The 14,840-nt window shown below is 36.1% G+C and overlaps 1 protein-coding gene across 1 annotated transcript; it reads left to right on the top strand.

The window, feature by feature from the left end:
• Positions 1-7,432: 7,432 nt before the first annotated feature.
• Positions 7,433-14,576, top strand: LOC138335799 (monocarboxylate transporter 12-like). Its single transcript, XM_069284961.1, has 4 exons — positions 7,433-8,195; positions 9,874-10,656; positions 13,395-13,445; positions 13,602-14,576. Exons 1-4 carry the CDS (start codon positions 8,099-8,101, stop codon positions 13,775-13,777), a joined length of 1,107 nt encoding a protein of 368 aa, XP_069141062.1. The 5' UTR covers positions 7,433-8,098; the 3' UTR covers positions 13,778-14,576.
• Positions 14,577-14,840: the final 264 nt, after the last annotated feature.

The raw sequence follows: 14,840 nt of genomic DNA on the forward strand, positions 1-14,840 counted from the left end.
ATGCATTTAAAGGAAGGAAAAATGTAGTATTTCCCCAAATTAAAAGGCACAGGCCCCTGAAATGTTCATATACAAAAATCACTGAAGGGATAGGTAACAGAATCTAACATTGAAATTTTGTCCTTAATCTTAAATTTCAAAAGCTGTTTTATTTGATACTATCACTTTAAAATGTCCGCCTGGCAAAGGGGAATAATGTTAACGTTGTGTATATTTTGTAGCCACAGTCACATAGTTTTGCATGAAGTGAAAGTAGATATGTTCAATGCTTCATACATATACATTATTTGTAATGTTTTCAACGCCAGGAATTTACTAAGGCTATGATATATAAAACTTGTTTTTGGTAATTATATATGCTCACAATAAGCAATATAGAAACAATCGATATCCCTTGCATTGTACTGTGCTCTCAAATAGGATTTGCTTAAATTGCATTAATATTTTGATAAATAATAAATTAATGAAAATACCTACAGTATTTTATGGCGGCTTCAATGAACAATTAAAAAATAATGTAAATGGGCTATCGATCTATCAATACAATTTTTAGCAGGTCAGATAATCAGAAACATTAGGAAGAGTTAAAATGTATTAAATACAGATGTTGTAATTTTAGGTTCGTGAGTACAGTGCATTCATCCACGTACCCTGCACCCGTGTACCTACATGTACATTTTTACATAATGTAGTTAAACATGTTAGCCTACTGATAGCTGTAGCTGGCGATGCATCCAACAGGTGGGAATAGTATGTCTTAAATTGAAGCATAGCAAATCTCATGCGACATACATTTTGTATTCTTAGGTAAGTAAATGATTAGACGAAATGTGTTTTAAGGTCACAGTACCCAAATCGGATCACCAAAACAACATTTTCTTCTTTCTAAACCAAATTTTGCAACTGACCTTTTACATATCGTGTTTTTTCATAAAAAGGCTATGCCTGACGAAGTTCAGACAGCTCCACACTGTCATAGTCGCGTGCGCGCGTGAATTATGACGTCACAAACATTGACAGATGAACTTCCGGTTTTTACGGTAAAACTTGGTTTTACCAGTATTGGTATCGCAATTCCGGAACTAGCTTTTTACCCCCCCGGCTGGTGTCGTGAAGAATAAACTGAATAACCACACATTTGTGGTATATGTAGTTGTAATTTGCACCCAGATACAATATAAACTAGTTTAGAATCATTCTGTAAACTTATTCAGCAGCATCAATATCATTTTAAGTGGATTGCGAAGAAAATAAGAAAATATAGTGAACTGCATTTCATTAGTAGATTAATAATATTCCCGTGGCAAACAACAGGTACAAGTGGTGTCGTGGTAAGTCCTGAGCTTTCTAAGCTCACGGCCCGGGTTCAACCCTTATCGTCGGCAGGTTAATTTTATTTTTTTTTAATTCATATTTTTATTTGTTGTTAATTCACCATGCTTGAAATTCCTTATTTTGTCTTTATATTTATTTTTGTTTTATTTCATTTTTATTTTCCAAAAGTTTATTCCAAACATAGACATGTATAGCATATACACTAAATTACGAACATCCCACTATTACGGCCACTTATTTTCAGTTCCGAATTTTTTTTCTCTTCAAGAAATACAATCACACCGCTATTCCGTTTTACGACCAATTTTAATTGTCCCCAACGACCACTAAATTAACACTAATTGACCATTTGATTATGACCACAGGCACATGTGACTTCACACCTCGCTGTGCCTCACCTTACCCGCACGCAGCAACCCGTGAACAACTACCCGCAGGTACATCAGTCAGTCTTTTGTTTCCGTCGACCCTAATTATCAGATTATCTACCTGTACTAGGAGAGTGTTAATCGCCATCATTTGCATACTTGTGACTGGCAGTTGACGTGATCGAAACCACAAGTAATGCAAGCGTTTCTTTCGATAGCTCTGGTGGCGAGATCGAACGATTTAGGCAGTTCTTTCTCTATACGTTGTAACGCCCCAATGGAATTAAAATTCTTTAATGTATGAGATATATTGATCTTATTTCAGATATTTATGAAAAGTACCGTACATCAATCATCTCATTTCAATAGATGTGTCAATCTATTTTGTTGCGGTAAAACAATCGGTGGTTTTGGCATTTAGTTAAAAGTACGCTTTGACTATTGCACAGAAGTCTTTCAAACACATTTACCGATTGTGATCGTAAAAGTTATTATTTGACCAATCATTGCACATGGCGGGTAATTAAAATCGATTTACGTAAATATTAATAATAATTTACACAGATCAATACCAATTTTAAAACACATAGATTCTCATTTACCTCAGTGTGATACTATGTGATAATTAAACCCAGAGACAGATAATTTAATTAACTATCTAAATCTCTGATTAAACTAACGATATGTATTTGAATTATAATTAAAACATAATAGAAAGTAATGTCTAGAAAAAGTATTTTCATTTAGATTGTCAACAATTACTTCAGTGAAATTCAGTTTAAGATTTAAGTAAGCACACACCATTAACTTAATTTAATGAAAAAAATATGTCTATGCTCTAGAAATAAATGGTATAGTCATTATATGTCCCCTAATTTATCAATCTTTAAAAATATTTGTAAATTATTGGTTTTGATTAGATACGCATGCATTAAAATATGATATGATTAAGATTCTAATGGCCGACAAAACTAATTGATCAAATATAGTAATTTGCAAATTTATCTTAACCAAAATATATCAAACTGGTTTTTTTCCCCACACGTACATGTACATACTCAGCATGCTATGTTATGTTTCTTATGTTTTTTATATAAATGTAATGTATATGTCATGTCAAGTTTATGTTGATGTCCCATGTATTTGTAAATGTGTTAAATGCAAAAAATTGAAAAAAAAAATAAAAAAAATATATTTATAATATACATTTATATATACATGTATATTGCATTTTTCATAAAATTTCAATTTTTAAACAAAAATACAGTACATATATTATGTACCGGTCAGCTAGGATACAGAGTTTCTGTTCTTGATCGTCATGATCATAGAAGAAACCTGGTCCACCTCAGAATTAAGACCACCTCGCTATTAAGACCACTTTTACTCGGACCACTGGGTGGTTTTAATAGATAGGTTTTAATGTAAATACTGTTATACATATTCTCGACACATGTTATATAATGTTCTGACGTCCCTTGCTCATACACATTTTCATTTACAGCAGTTCGGAGCGGTAGGGAGCTGGGTTTTCGAGAAAAGTATTTCAAAGATTAAAGGATAGATAACCAACCTATATATACATCTCTCGTATCTGTAGCAGTGTGCAGCCAAGCGTGAAGGTGTGATACATTGATCATGACCACATCAAGTTTCTTTATTAGTTCTCTTTGACAAATACATTGTATAGAGAAACATAATATATAAATATCAATTTCAAAAAATTTGACAAGTAGAAAATATATACATATAAAGAAGGACAAATCATAAATTCTTTTGGAAAAATATCAAAACAATAAGCAGTGATCTAGAGTTGGCTGTTCTATTGTTTAGAGGATTAAGTGTCATTTTATAACGAAATCTTATCGTTTGGTTGTTTATGCAAATGAAATGAAAATTCGGAGGTGTTTAAAATATAAATGAAATTTGTAATACATGTACGTACTATTCTGTACTAGGCAAATGTACTTATATAATTTGTAACACAATGTTTTTTCAGAGTAGATTATCATGTCAAAGTAAAATTGCTGAGTGAATCTGCTATAATATATATATTGAAACCACTGAAGCTTATAATTTTCGTTACTGTAAAGGAAATTTTAGAAATATCAACCCATTTCAAATGGTTCGACTGAACTAATTAAGTCTTCCCATCTTCTCCTCCTGGTAGGAGTATGTTATTTTTTCATTACATTGTACAGATCAATATGAAATATTTAATGTAAGTAGGAAACAAATTTGACATATTTCAGAGTCAGCCTAATTCAGGTATTCTCTGATAGCAGAGTACTAAAAACGTGATATTCCACAAAATTAGTACTAATCTGATAGATTTGTATCAATTCATCAAAACAGTAAAAAGTAAGCGTGTCACTATCCTTCATTAATTTCATATACTACAATTATGTTTTTCTTGAACCAAGCCTTATAAGAAACAGTTTTTCTACCAATATTCATATTTCAAAGTAAATTATCATGTTTCAAGCCTTATGAAAACAGTTTTGGAACCAATAGTCAAATTTCAAAGTAAATTATCATGTCAAAGTAAAATTTCTGAGTGAATTTGCGAGATCGAATTTTGGACCTTATCCTTGAGTCTATATCTCCGGGCATAATCCCATAAATATGTTAACACACAACCTGCCAGAATATTCTATTATTTTTTTTTAATCCAGATTACGAAAAAATCCCACACAATGAATATGAAGAGAATTTAATCCTCTATTGATGGATGCAGAATTAAACACATCCACAGAATTTCTGTATATATCCCAGATAGAGTTTTCCTCCTTATTATGAATTCACCTTGCTGTTTTTGCACACCACATTTGATTTTAAATTTCCGAATCATCTACACAGTAGTTTTACACTTATTTTGGTGTTGTTTCAACAATATTTCAGAATTTCAGCTAAATCCCATTGGCTTATTGAATGAAATTGCACATGGTATAAATAAATCCAAAATTGTCCCCAGAGAAGTTGTAATTTTAAATTCTCTGAATTCAATGAAAGTTCCGGGGGCATCGACTGTTTTGAACTGGCCTAAAAATCACTGTTATATGCGATCATTTTAGCAAGATGCTTTCAAACAAACGCCTAAATTGCAAGTCTAGTTTCATATGTCATTTCTTTACCACATCAGACATTGGAAAGACATGTTCTTTTCATGTAATACCCATGGGCCTTAACGGTCATCTGACTATTGGCACAAAACAACATAGTCGTTTAAAGATTTTAGCCTATTTGACCCCTGTGAATGAAGATCAGTGTCATTAAAAAAAAACCAACAAACAAATATTGTAGCTTTTCATCCCAGCATGTCACATGCCCAATATCAGGTCTCTAGGCCTTATCATTCTCAAAAAGTTATTTCAAGATTTTAGCCTATTTGACCCCTGTGACCTTGAATGAAGGTCAAGGTCATTCATTCTTTTAAACAAACTTGGTAGCTCTCCATCCAAGCATGTCACAGGCCAAATATCGGGTTTCTAGGCCTCCTAGTTATTCTCAAGAAGTCGTTTAAGGATTTTTTATCTATTTGAAACCTGTGACCATGAATGACAGTCATTAATTCAAACAAACTTGGTAGTCTTTCATCAAAGCATGCTGCAAGCCCACTATGAGTATCCTTGGCCTTTCAGACTTCCGAAGAAGTCGTTAAAAGGTTTTAGCCTATTTGACCCTTGTGACCTTGAATGAAGGTCAATGTCATTCATTTGAACAAACTTGGTAGCCCTGCATCCAAGCATGCTACAGGATAAATATCAGTACCCTTGGCCTTTTAGATATTGAGAAGAAGTCGTTAGAATGAAAATTTTACGCACGGCGCACGGTGCTATATCATGGAGCATGCCGCGAAGACACAAGCAACACACCCCACCCGGTCACATTATACTGACAACGGGCGAACCAGTCGTCCCACTCCCTTTTTGCTGAGCGCTAACAGGGCAGAAACTACCACTTTTATAGACTTTGGTGTGTCTCGGCCAGGGGACAGAACCAGAGCGACGGACGGTGAATGATGACAAAAGGTCATCCTGACCCTTCTATCTATATATATCGTTTAAATTGAGAAAGAAATATCCCTCACATATACAAAATGTAACACAGGCAAAGGTAATTCTATGTTGCCATTGTCTATATCGGATTTGTTTTGGTTGAATGCACATTCGAGCTCATAGACAAAAGCAAAAAAAAAACCTTGCTTTTATTAGAAATAAAAGTTTACTTTATTAACACAAAGACTTATGTCGGAAGCCGAAAACTGTACAATATGTGGGAGAGAGAACAGATCTCGGACCTGACAGGCCTCGATACAGTTCTCTCTCCCATATATTGTACAGTTTTCGGCTTATGTCCACAACATATAAAATAACTGAATTCGTTATTGATTAACACTTAAATGGAGTGCGGCGGCTGTTTTGCTTTTGACAGAATAATGCGACTATATCATGCTGGGATGAAGGGTTACCAATTATGTTCAAATAATTGACTTTGAAGGCCAACGGGGTCAAATTGATTAATAACCTTGAAACAACTTTTTATAAATAAGTAAGAAGCACAGAGATTCGAAATTGGAGCTGTAACACGCTGGTATCAAGGGTTACCTACCTTGTTCATATGAATGTCGACCTTGACCTTCATTCAAGGTCATATGGATCAAATAGGATCAACTTTTAACGATAACTGTGTACTTCAGTATACTGTATGTCTTTCTGTAGTGATAGTCAGTTGATAATTAAAGCCCATTGGGCTTCGTGTTTAGATTTAATTTAGAATGTAAAGAACTTATACAGTAAATAAGGTTTCGGTGCTTATATCTTACCAGCTGTATCTTTATGATTGATCAAAGTAGAGATGATAAAATACGATTTGTGTCTTTCAGTTTGTATAATGCCAGACCGTCGTCCGAGTCGTCTAAGCGTGGCAGATAAAGGAAGGTCCTGGGTTGTGATGGCCGCGTCGTTTGGTTCGCATGCGATTACTGCCTCTTTTCAGTATTCTGTTGGTGTTATCCACAACGCCCTGTTAGAGCGCTTTGACGAGGACATAGAGAAAACATCATGGGCTTCAAGTATATACCTAGGCATGCTGTCGATCACAGGTACAAAATAGAAGACAAACAACAAACTCATCCGATCACTTTATAGAAAAAGTATACTAATTCCATGGGACCCTGGCCATGCAGGTAGGGCGTTAGAATTGTACCTGCTGCCCCTATTGCATGATCGTAAAAGGCGACTAAATTTAGGATCTCATCTTTTCTCTTGTTCCTAATCAACTTTATCTTTCCTAATGCCTCCCTTGGCACCGCCTCACTATTGGCCTTGAGTTGAGCGTTCGCCTCTTGAGGAAGGCCCTGGGTTCTGTCCCCTGGCCGAGACACACCAAAGTCCATAAAAGTAGTAGTTTCTGCTCCTGCTTAGCGCTCTGCACACAAGGAGTGGAACGACTGGTCCGCCCGTTGTCAGTATAATGTGACCGGGTGGGGTGTGTTGCTTGGTGTCTTCGGCGGCATGCTTCAGTGATTTAGCACTATAAAAAGGGCACGGTTACACTATACAAGAAGACATAACATGAATATACCGCAGTCTCTCAAAACACGCATCTCGCACACACGCTACACACTGCATACATGGGAGGCCAACCTTACATGACCCTGGCTGTTAATAGGACGTTACAATCATCAAACAAACAACCATGCTAATGGTTGATGATATTTTCCGACGTATCACAGTCCAAAGCTAGAAATTTCGACAAATGCATCCATGACATCGGAACAGGTCGGAAGGAAATATAGTTGGTTTGGAGATAAATGTGCATTAAAATGATGACGTTACAAGATATATGGCCTGTCCGGTAATCATTTTCTCTTCCATCGATTGCGATTATACCTCCGCAACTAAGTTAAGGTGGTATATTTGAATTTGGTTTTCCGTCTGTCTGTCTGTCTGTCTGTAGACACAACTTCGTTCGGCGAACTCTTTTTCAACTACTTGACAGACTTTTGTAAAATTTGGTACACAGAGCCCTGGCATAAAGGGGCTGAGTAAACTATATAGAGTTCTGCAATGTCCCCTATAAATGGAGTTAAAACTGAATTTGTGCAGCGGTGGTATTAGTCGTCCACTCTGTCGACAGTTCTAGTTACAAATCTTATTCGAGATAAAATGATTTGCCTATTATCCACGGGATGTGAAGTCTGCCGGATAATTTTATCCAACAAAAATCATAATGTGATGTTAAATCTTAACGCGCTGCTTACGTTGCTTTGCCAAGTTATTGGCTTATTAACTTAAAATATATTTTTATATACGTATTATTTGTTGTTTTGTTTGTCATACACAGGGGTACTAGCCAGTGTCCTGATCAACAAGTTCAGTTGTCGTGTGGTTATGATTGTCGGAGATGTAATGACGGCAGCCTCATTCGTCAGCTGTGCTTTCCTCCCCTCCCTAGAGCTGGTATTTGTATTCTTTGGAGGAATCGCAGGTGAGGAAAAAATCATTTAAATATCAATGAAAAGATTTATGTAAGTAACGATTTGTCAAAATCTTATTAAATACGTCCAAACTTGCTGTATGCCATGAAATTGCTTCAAATGTCAATCATAACCTTATTTTAGGGTTGATACCATGTGTTCTAATCCAAATACTTTAATTTGGATCAGAGACCCTTAATGAAACTTAAAAAAACAAAAAAATATCTGACCATGTTTTCGAGTACATTGTAAATTAAAACATGTTCTGATAATAGTCCCCTCCCCTTTTTCTCATCCCTCTATCTATATCTTTCCATTTGTAGGTGTGAGGGCATATGTGAAGGTGTATCATGTGTGTAATGGTGTGTGTGTAAAGCAATGCGATTATGTGCGATACAAATATTTGGTTGTAACTATATATATATGTTTGTTTCATGTTGAGTAAAGCATCTAGTAACCTATATGTAATCCTCTTTAAATAAATAAAGAATTAATTTGTTTGACTTAATTAGATAACGTTACTAGTGACTAGTAATAAAAACACGGTACGCGATGTGAAAACGACATTATATAACTACAAGATTGCAATTGGCCTTAACGGTCATCTGGCATTAAGCACAAATTAGTTACATTTATGTCATTTATTAAAGATGCTCCACCGCCGACAGAACATAAATCACACTGACCATTTGAACAGTAATTGGTGTCAAATTGTGTGTATATATGTCTAATTAACACAAAAAAACATTTTGCTTTAGATGCATGCGCAATCAGTATTTCATTCCATATAGGACATAGCACAATGAAATTTTTTTCGGGATGCAATTAATTATTTTTAATATGTTATCTTGACATAAAATTAGAAGCTCAAATTTTTCATTGCTAGTAATGGTATAAAGTAAGTAACTTTTGTAACCGAAAAAAAAATACTCAATCGTCTACTGCTGTTTTTGATAGAGGAAAAATACCATTTGTCAGCGGTGGAGCATCTTTATCCAACTGATGTCTTTCACACGAAATAGGAAACTATTTTATGTGAACTTTCGGGTTTATTAGTTAACCTTACCATTAACAGTTTCAATAATGAATAAGACAATAACTATGTAATTTACAATCAAATCAAGCCAATTTTCAAGCTGGCCCAAGATTTCGTAATTTAGGACAAGAGTTCCAATATACAAGAAGACAAAACACGAATATACCTCAGTTTTCCAAAGCACGCATCAGCACTTCATACATGCAACACACCGCATACATTCGAGGCCTTCCTTACATAACCTTGGCTGTTAATAGGATGTTAATTGAACCAAACAAACAAATAACTCCCATCAATTACGATGAAATAAGAACATTTTTGTACTTATTTTTCTTATATTAGTCAGCTTACAATGTTGGTGAATATTTATATTTGTTTGATTATTTTAACGTCCTATTAACAGCTATGGTCATGTTAGGACGGCCTCCTATTTATGCAGTGTGTAAGGTGCGAGATGCGTGTTTTGGGAGACTGCGGTACGCTCGTGTTGTGTCTTGTATAGTGGAACTGTTGTTCTTTTTATAGTGCTATATCAATGAACTATGCTACCGAAGACACCCAGCAACACACCCCACCCGGTCACATTACACTGACACATTTCCTAGATGTTACAGTGAAATATCGATTATTTACCGCCATATTTATTCTTTTAGGGATAGGATCAGGGTTGATTTACACAGCGTCCGTGGTAGTTCTCGGGTTCAACTTTCATTTCAAAAGAAATATGGCGACTGGTATTGCAGTGTCCGGTTGTGGAGTTGGTACATTCGTCTTCGTCCCAGTTATAGAAGCCGCCCGAGAAGAATACGGCAACAACGGATTCTTTTTCATAGTAGCTGCAATCGCGTTACAAGGGGCAGTTTTTGCTTGCTTGCTTTTCCCCTCGGAATTAGAATCGGAACACCAGCAGATGAAGTACACTAAGTCAAAGCAAGAACAAAGATGTGATATTTTAAAAAGTGCATTACCTTCATTCAGCCTCCTGAAGAATATTCCATTTCTATGTTTATGTGTGAGTATGTTTTTGGCTTGTGCCGGGGTTTATCTTGTCTATGTACATTTACCCAGATATGCTATAGAGATGGGAGCGTCCCCTTTAAGTGCATCTTTCCTGATTTCGGTAAGTGGGATATGTGACTGTGCATCGCGAATTTTAACGGGAATGGCCGCTCAGGATGAAGGTATAGATGAAATTGTGATATATTTTGGAACTTTTGGCCTGCTCGGTTTATCAACTCTTCTCGTCCCATTATACGCTACGACCTATACAGGACAACTCGTGTATGCAGTTTTGCTTGGAATGTACTTCGGGTGTTGTTATTCCGTAATGAACACAATCATTATAGACCTTGTCGGTGTGTCTGAACTGGCCAATGGTGTTGGGATATACCTGTTCTTCTGTGGAGTTGGTTCACTCATCGGACCGCCAATCGCAGGTAACACATTTTGTTCCCCATAAAGTGCGTTAGAAACCACTGCATGATCAGTAAGTGCCCCGTGGATGCAATGTTTGTATTTGTTGATTGAATCACAGGTTTACGACGAAAGCAAGATGATACAAGCTCTCTGATTGGTCCACTCGCACCACGGAGTCAATCAGATAGCTTGTACCAAAACGGCAACGACAGACAAACAAGAGGGCCATAGGCCTTACGTAACGGTCAGCGGATATTTGATACAAAAAGTTATGTGTTTGTTTGTTTGATTATTCTAACGTCCCACTAACAGTCAGATTCATGCAATGACATTTTTTGGGAGACTGCGATATGTTCGTGATGAGTCTTCTTGTAATGTGTTAGTCTTGCCCTTTTTATAGTGCTATATCAATAAAGCAGGTTGCAGAAGAAGACACCCCATCCGGTCACATTATATTGACAACGGGCAAACCAGTCGTCCCACTACCGTTATTCTGAGCGCTAAGTAGGAGCATAAACTACCACTTTTATAGACTTCGGTGTGTCTCGACCAGGGGACAGAACTCAGAGCTTCCCTCACAAGGGCGAACTACGTAAATCTAATACCGTTGAATCATTGTGATTTTCAAACTCGTCCGAGATCTTTCCAACGTTAGTCTACACACAAAGTTCCATTAAGCTCGGTTTATTTTTACTAAAGTTATCGCGTTCACAAGGTCCAATAATAATTATTTGTGCAAAGGTCAATAACTCCGTAAATTACTGTCGAATCAGGCTAATTTTCGAAACCGTCCGAGATCTTTCCAATGTTAGTCTACAAAGTTTCGTTAAGCTCGGTTTATATTTATCCAAATTATCGCGTTCACAAGGAAATGTTAACAGACAACGGACGACGAAAGACAAAAGACTATCGCAATAGACCACCATGACCTATGGTCAGATGACCAAAAAATGGCCGAGATATGTGAACATCTGTTTGCATGACAATAAATGGGACATAGGGATCGCTAAGGGATACAAATATGCAATTTTTATAAGTAAGTGAGTTTATATTGATGATTTGCGCTTCAAGGATGCATTCGTTAAATGGATGGTAATTTTATTAGGTCTGTGCTCATTGGAGAATCGTGACCTGGGGATGTAGCGTGTACTTTTCCGACTAACGATTTTCACACGAATCCTCGTAATTCAACTTTTGGATAGGAAATAAATTACGCCCATAATCCCATCATATCATATATCATAGTGACCAGTAAGGAATTGTCTTCAATGTGAGCTAAAATATTGAGATCGAATGATTTTTTGTTGGGTGTTCACAGCATTTTATAGATACTTATCCTATTTTCTGGAAATGGGATACAAGGCTAAGTAAACAACCTTTCAGCATTTTTAGTATTGTGTTTTGGGCGTCGTAAACCTGTAATTGAAATTGATTTTTGCAGACTATGGTATGTAAATGTTATTTCGGCTTGAAATAGCGACAAATTCTGCCTGTTTCGCTATCTCGCTGACTAATACTGTCAACGGTACTCGATCCCAACCGAATCTTAAAGGAGCTTAATTATTTGAGAATACACGACCAAATTTAACCTAATGATTATTTCCTTTTAAGCCTCTAATTTTCTGGATTGCTTCCTTACCTGTTAAACGTATGCCCGTATTAACGATGAATATGTGTTTGTTTGTTTGATTGATTAACGTCCTATTAACAGCTATGGTCATGCAAGGACGGCCTCCCATGTATGCGGTGTGTTGCGTGTATATTGTGCGGGGTGCGTGTTGTGGGAGGCTGCGGTATATTCATGTTGTGTCTTCTTGTATAGTGGAACTGTTGCCCTTTTTTATAGTGCTATATCACTGAAGCATGCCGCCGAAGACACCAAGCAACACACCCCACCCGGTCACATTACATGTGACACTGACTAAAGTTAACTTTAGGTATGTCTTACACTGACAATGTCTTTTTAAATACAACACAAGACAAATTGGGGGATAAAAATGGCTGTCATTTGTATTATAAATTTGTGCTACCAACAGAACTATGACGTAGATTGACACGCTTGTTATACTGACAATGGGCGAACCAGTCGTCCCACTCCCTTTATCAGACCTGCAGGTAGGGCGTTATTGTATCTGCTGCCCCTATTGCATGATCGTAAAAGGCGACTTATTAGCTTTTCTCTTTTTTCTAACGTCTCCCTTGACACTGCCTCACTTTTTGCCTTCTGTAGAGCGTTCTCTCCTGTGCGATAGGCTCTGGTTCTGTTCCCTGGTAGAGACTCAATAAAGTCTACACTGGTTTTAAGTATAATGTGACCTGTTGGGATGTGTTGTTTGGTGTTTTCGGCAGCATGCTTCATAACTCTGTAAAAAAGGTTACAGTATATAATAATACACAACACGAATGTACTGCAGTCTTCCAAAACACACACCACCTTTTTTAAACACACTACTCACCGCTTACACGGGAGGCCGTTCTTACAAGACCCTGGCTGTTAATAGGACGTTAATTGACTCAAGAAAACAAACAAAACTCCCTTTATGCCGATCGCAAAAGAGAAGCAAAATGGATTACTTTTATAGACTATGATGTGTCTCGGCCAGGGGTAAGAAAACTTATTGTATAATATTTATCACATGATATTGAACATGTAATAAATAGGATATGACACATGAAATAGCATCACTGATGCCAAGGTTAAGAAATGTTCATGCTGTTATTTCAATAACAACCATTCATGTTTTTCTTTCTTTTTAAGGTGTAGTGATTGATCATACTGGATCCTATGAAAAGTCTTTCCTACTTGCAGGTCAGGATTATTTGTCTCTTATACAATATGTCTTGTTTCTGATTTTTTTTAAAGTAAATCAAAATTATGTATTTTTGCACACGAACCTGGTTTCTGATTTTTATTTAGTACTTCTAAAGTCAGTGAGTCTTTATTTATATCTTCTCTCTTTTCCAGGTTTTTGTATCACTATGGCAGCTGTTTTAGGAATGGCCATCGTTTATTTCAAGAAAACAAAGGGAAAAGTTTTTACCACAGAAGATATAGACATTCCTAATGTGAGCAGGTCTATAGGAAGGGAAGGTCAAAAAAAGACTGCCTCAACTAAAACAATTATAAATGGTCAATACTAAGAAGATTATGGGTGGTATTTTTTCTCTCCTGCACATCACCGGTAGTAGTTATTGGGTTAAATGTAAATAGAAAAAGAAAAAAAAACCAAAACAGATACCAGATACTGTAACTACAAATGTAGTATATCTGAAATAACAGAGAAAATATTTTTAATGAAATTGAACAATTTGCTAAATTCGGAAAGATAACAAGAAAACTCTTCTCAACCTCAAAATTGAATTGAAGATTGATTTACACAGAGAGTTACATGAATTGAAAAGGGGTTTTATATCTCTAGATCAAAAATGAATTTCCTGGAACAATAGGTATCTAAAATTGGCAATGAACCTAGAGTGGTTAGCAATTTCTCAAATGAAGAATATATTTCCTTCTCATTTAAATGATGACCAGAATTTAGGTATTCCTCACTATTATTCAAGGGAGATGAAATCCATTAAAATAAAACCGCCAATCTATGATGGAGATGATGATTTTGAAGATTACCTTTCCCAATTCGAAACAATATCACAGATAAATAATTGGGACAATCAGTCTAAAGCTCTATACCAGGCGAGTAGGTATAGTCTAAAAGGTTCAGCCAAAATTATCCTCACAGAACTAAACACTACACAAAAACATGACTTCAAAGCATTAAATGTAAAGTTTAGTTATGAGGAAAGAGCAGAAATGTTGAGAGCAAAATTACAAACAATTACACGAAGTAAAATTGAGTCACTAGCTGAACTGGCACAAGACATAAGAAATTGACAAGGCGAGCATAACCAACAGCTTCTGATCCAAATTTGTTTAATGTGTTTGCACTGGACCATTTTATTGACTCTATTCCAGAGTTTGAAACCAGAATGAAGTTAAGAGAACTTAACCTTAAAGACACATAAAATGTGGCTTAAATGCATGCTATCCGTCTTGAAGCCAATAAACAAGCAGACAGACAGCGTTGTAGGTTATGAGGAAAGAGCAGAAATGTTGAGAGCAAAATTACAAACAATTACACGAAGTAAAATTGAGTCACTAGCTGAACTGGCACAAGACATAAGAAATTGACAAGGCGAGCATAACCAA

The sequence above is a fragment of the Argopecten irradians genome, chromosome 11 (genome assembly GCF_041381155.1).
Source record: "Argopecten irradians isolate NY chromosome 11, Ai_NY, whole genome shotgun sequence".
Classification (NCBI taxonomy): Eukaryota; Metazoa; Mollusca; class Bivalvia; order Pectinida; family Pectinidae; genus Argopecten; species Argopecten irradians.

Coding starts and splice junctions, on each gene's coding strand:
- LOC138335799 (XM_069284961.1), top strand. CDS start 8,099: ATGATTGTCGGAGATGTAATGACGGCAGCCTCATTCGTCAGCTGTGCT. Junction 8,196..9,873: donor ATTCTTTGGAGGAATCGCAG/GTGAGGAAAAAA, acceptor TTATTCTTTTAG/GGATAGGATCAGGGTTGATT. Junction 13,446..13,601: donor AAAGTCTTTCCTACTTGCAG/GTCAGGATTATT, acceptor TCTCTTTTCCAG/GTTTTTGTATCACTATGGCA.